Here is a 3,594-nt window from a genome sequence, read left to right as displayed (position 1 = left end):
AGATTTGGATATGACTTATTTTTGAGCTCATAGCCTAAAATGATCTTTAAAACATGGATAGACAATGTGGATAAAACATACATTATGATGGACCCCACAGAGCTTTGACAGCAGCTAGGTGGCTGTGTAGAGGTCACCAGCCAAACCGCCTCCCATCTCGACCAACACCAATCCAGCAGCGCGAGTAGCTGAATGTGGCCCACATGCGACGATCCGAACCGTCCATATTCTCAGCGTTGATTTGGATATGACTCATTTTTCGGCTCATACCCTAGTTAGAGACATACGGTCATGGCAGGGGTTCTGTGGGGCTCACAGCGATGTATTTGTTTTATCCATGCCATCCATCCCTTTTAAAAGATCATTTTAAGCGATGATCTTAAATATGAGGCAGATTTTTGGCTCAAGTGAACCACACCAAAGGAACAGTGGGGATTGAACATCTACCGTTGAAAACCTCTTGGGGCTACAGAAGTTTTGGATCAAACTGATATTTATGTTTTCCATTCATTAAGATCTATGTTACATTATGTGCAGTTTGGATGGAAAATTAAAATTACGGTGGGCCCTAAAAAGGATTCAACGGTGGGCGTCATTTTCACTACTCATTCCTGTTTCCTTTGGTTTGGTCCACTTGAGACTTAGATCTACCTTATTTTTGGTCTCATAACTAAAATTATATTTCAAAATGTATGTATGGATTGGATTAAAATCATATATTATGGTGGACCCCACAGAGCTACTGCCAGGACCATTCGTCTCTGGCTAGGTACCGGTGGGAGGGACGCGGATTTCCTGCGTAAGCCTTTCGCAGGAAGTTCCTGTGCTGGGAACCAATGTGGGGCCCACCTTCATGTTTTTAAGAAATCTACTACGTACATACGTTTTGTGAGATCATTTTAAGACATAAGGACAAAAATGAGATGGATCCAAATACTCAAGTGGGCCACAAAAACGAGGATTTAACGTTCACAGTTGAAATATTTGTGGGGCCAATATTCTTTTGAATTAGGATAATATTCGTGTTTTCAGTTTATCCAAGTAGTAATGATGTTATGAACGGTATGGATGGCATGAAAAGATGACTGTCGACCCCAGGGAGATTTCAACGGTACGAATTTCCTTACCCACCTTTTCCTTTATTACGGACAACTTGAGTATTGGATCCGGGTCATTTTTGGACTTATGTCCTAAAATGATCTCAAAAAACGGATGGACGTAATGGATCTCTCATAAACATCACGGTGGGGCCCACCTAGTTCCCAGCGCAGGAACTTCCTGCGAAAGCCCGCGTCCTGGTGGGAGTGGTACCCAGTCCGCCGAGCGAAGCTCTTTTATCCATACTCGACGGACAGTAATACAGTGTCGTCTGTCGCCTACCGTCTCTCTCTATATTTCTGTCACCTCCAAAAACCCTCCAAAACCTAACCCTAATTCCCAAATTACATCTCCTTCCAAAACCAACCTTCCATGGATTTCTTCAAATCCATTCTCTCAGACGACCCTGAACCCTCAGATCCCGAAAACTCCTCCAAATCCCCAAAACATCCATATCCAGATCCAGAAGATCAAAATGCGGATCAAAACCCTAAACCTAACCCTAGCTTTAATCCCTCTTCCAGCGCCTGGTCCTTCGGTGGCCTGATCAAAACCCTAGCCACGAAATCCGAATCCGTCATCGACACGTACCGCCGCGATCTCGATGAATTCCGATCCGGCCTCCAGCAAGAGACTGCCGCGATCCGAGAAGCCGCCGCCCGGGCCGTCAAGGACCTCCCGGGATCCCTTGACGCAGGCGCTTCTGCCGCCACCGACTCCCTCGAGTCCGTCGGCCAGGCCATTGACAGCTTCGGCAGCTCCGTCTGGCGAGGGACGGCCGAGATTATTTCCCAGGGCAAGGAAGCCCTCCTGCAGGCCGAGCATGACAGCGACTCGTCCGATGCCCAGAGCACGGCTGCCCCCGCCCTGAATTCGAGGCGGTACAGCCGGTTCGAGTCACAGGTTATGGGAATTCAGTCCGATCCGGGCACGTACTGTGAAGACCCAGAGGACGAGGAGGAGTTCAAGAAATGGAAATCTGGGTTTGAATTGGAGGAGAAAAGGGATGAGATTGAGAGCTTGATCAGCGAGAATGGGATTATGGAGGGGATTTATGCGAAGCTCGTGCCAAATGCCGTTGATGATGAGACATTCTGGTGTCGGTACTTTTATCGGCTTCATAAGCTTAAGCTGGTGGAGGATGCAAGAGCTAATCTCGTGAAGCGAGTGATTTCGAGGGAAGACGAAGAGGAATTGAGTTGGGAAGTTGACGATGATGATGAAGAAGAAGTGAAGGAGGAGACCCGTGTCATGGAAAACCGAGAGTCGGAGAAGAAAGAGAGTCCCGAGAGAGAAATCAGCGATGTGGGTTTTGCTGCGGGGCCCATTAGTGATAATGCGTCCGGTTCACAATTGCTGTTATACAGGAAAGAAGAGGCCCTTGAATCAAACAGTGATGAATCAGGGATTAGATCTGATGAGAAAGTGTCTTTGGAAGGGAAAACAGAGGCCTGCGAATCAAGCAAAGACAGTGATTTTTCAGTTGTGTCAAGTCAGTTGTCGCATGAGGAGGATGAGCTCGGGTGGGATGAGATCGAGGATCTTGGGAGCATTGATGAGAAGAAAACAGCTACCAGTGGGAGCCCAAACAAGGCCGATCTGCGGAAGCGGCTGAGTGCTGCTGATGAAGATGAAGATTTGAGTTGGGATATTGAAGATGATGAGCCTGTCAAGAAATGATCCGTGGATGGAAAGTGGTTACATTTATTACACTATGCTCCACTGCAAATGTTTAGTTGCATGTTTCAATAATGATTATTTGGTCTATTTCGCTATTTTATTGTGAATAGTTTATCTGTATATTTCAATATTTCTAAGCTGAATCAATTGTTTCACTGAATGTCATCTCAATCTGTTCATCTTTGAATATTCCAAAAGATAAATTGTGATTATTGTAGAACTTTGTTGTGATTACTGTTAATGCTGTTGTGATTCTGTGGTGATTTTCTTCAGGCTTCAATGCAGGCAAATTGCTTTGTAGCGGAATTTTCATATCAAATCGAAGGATTTTCAGTATTTTCTCTACTTTTAGTTTACCCTTTATTTTATTTGTTTGCTGTATATGTGAAATGCCATTTCTAAGTGGATATCTCCAAGCCTTTGTTCCACGAATTTTAGTTCTGCAGGCTATCTGCAAATAGTTTTTCTAGGAATTTTTTTTTTTTTTTTGGGAGAGGTAACGATTACTTTATATATAAAGAAAAAGCGAACAGCAGGAATGAGAAACTATGTAATGTCCTGATAGAAAATTTCCCAGCTCGGTCGACTCTCTATACTAACCTGTCTTCACCCGACTGATCTGGCTTACACCTGTTGATACACATAAGAAGAGCCATGTATTCTTCCATCTCCCAATCTTGCAAATTTCTTCGACAGATAGGGTTCCATAGATTTTGTTCGCCACAAATGGAATAGCTTTCTGCAACCGAAATGTGCCGATCTAGAGCAAGCCGAAAAATACTAGGGAAAACCTCTTTTAGAGCCACTTCTCCCACC

General features: G+C 44.6%; 1 protein-coding gene across 1 annotated transcript; it reads left to right on the top strand.

Moving 5' to 3' along the window:
* Positions 1–1,370: 1,370 nt before the first annotated feature.
* Positions 1,371–2,943, top strand: LOC131226156 (uncharacterized). Its single transcript, XM_058221873.1, has one exon. The coding sequence runs from the start codon at positions 1,471–1,473 to the stop codon at positions 2,776–2,778; it is 1,308 nt and encodes a 435-aa protein (XP_058077856.1). The 5' UTR covers positions 1,371–1,470; the 3' UTR covers positions 2,779–2,943.
* The last annotated feature ends 651 nt before the right edge of the window (positions 2,944–3,594 follow it).

Source organism: Magnolia sinica, chromosome 14 (assembly GCF_029962835.1).
Source record: "Magnolia sinica isolate HGM2019 chromosome 14, MsV1, whole genome shotgun sequence".
NCBI classification, from domain to species: domain Eukaryota; kingdom Viridiplantae; phylum Streptophyta; class Magnoliopsida; order Magnoliales; family Magnoliaceae; genus Magnolia; species Magnolia sinica.
The sequence above is the reverse complement of the archived record's forward strand: the minus strand, read 5'-3'. Positions and strand labels throughout refer to the sequence as shown.

What these genes read in the sequence shown, in the direction of transcription:
- LOC131226156 (XM_058221873.1), top strand. Translation starts at nt 1,471, where the DNA reads ATGGATTTCTTCAAATCCATTCTCTCAGACGACCCTGAACCCTCAGAT.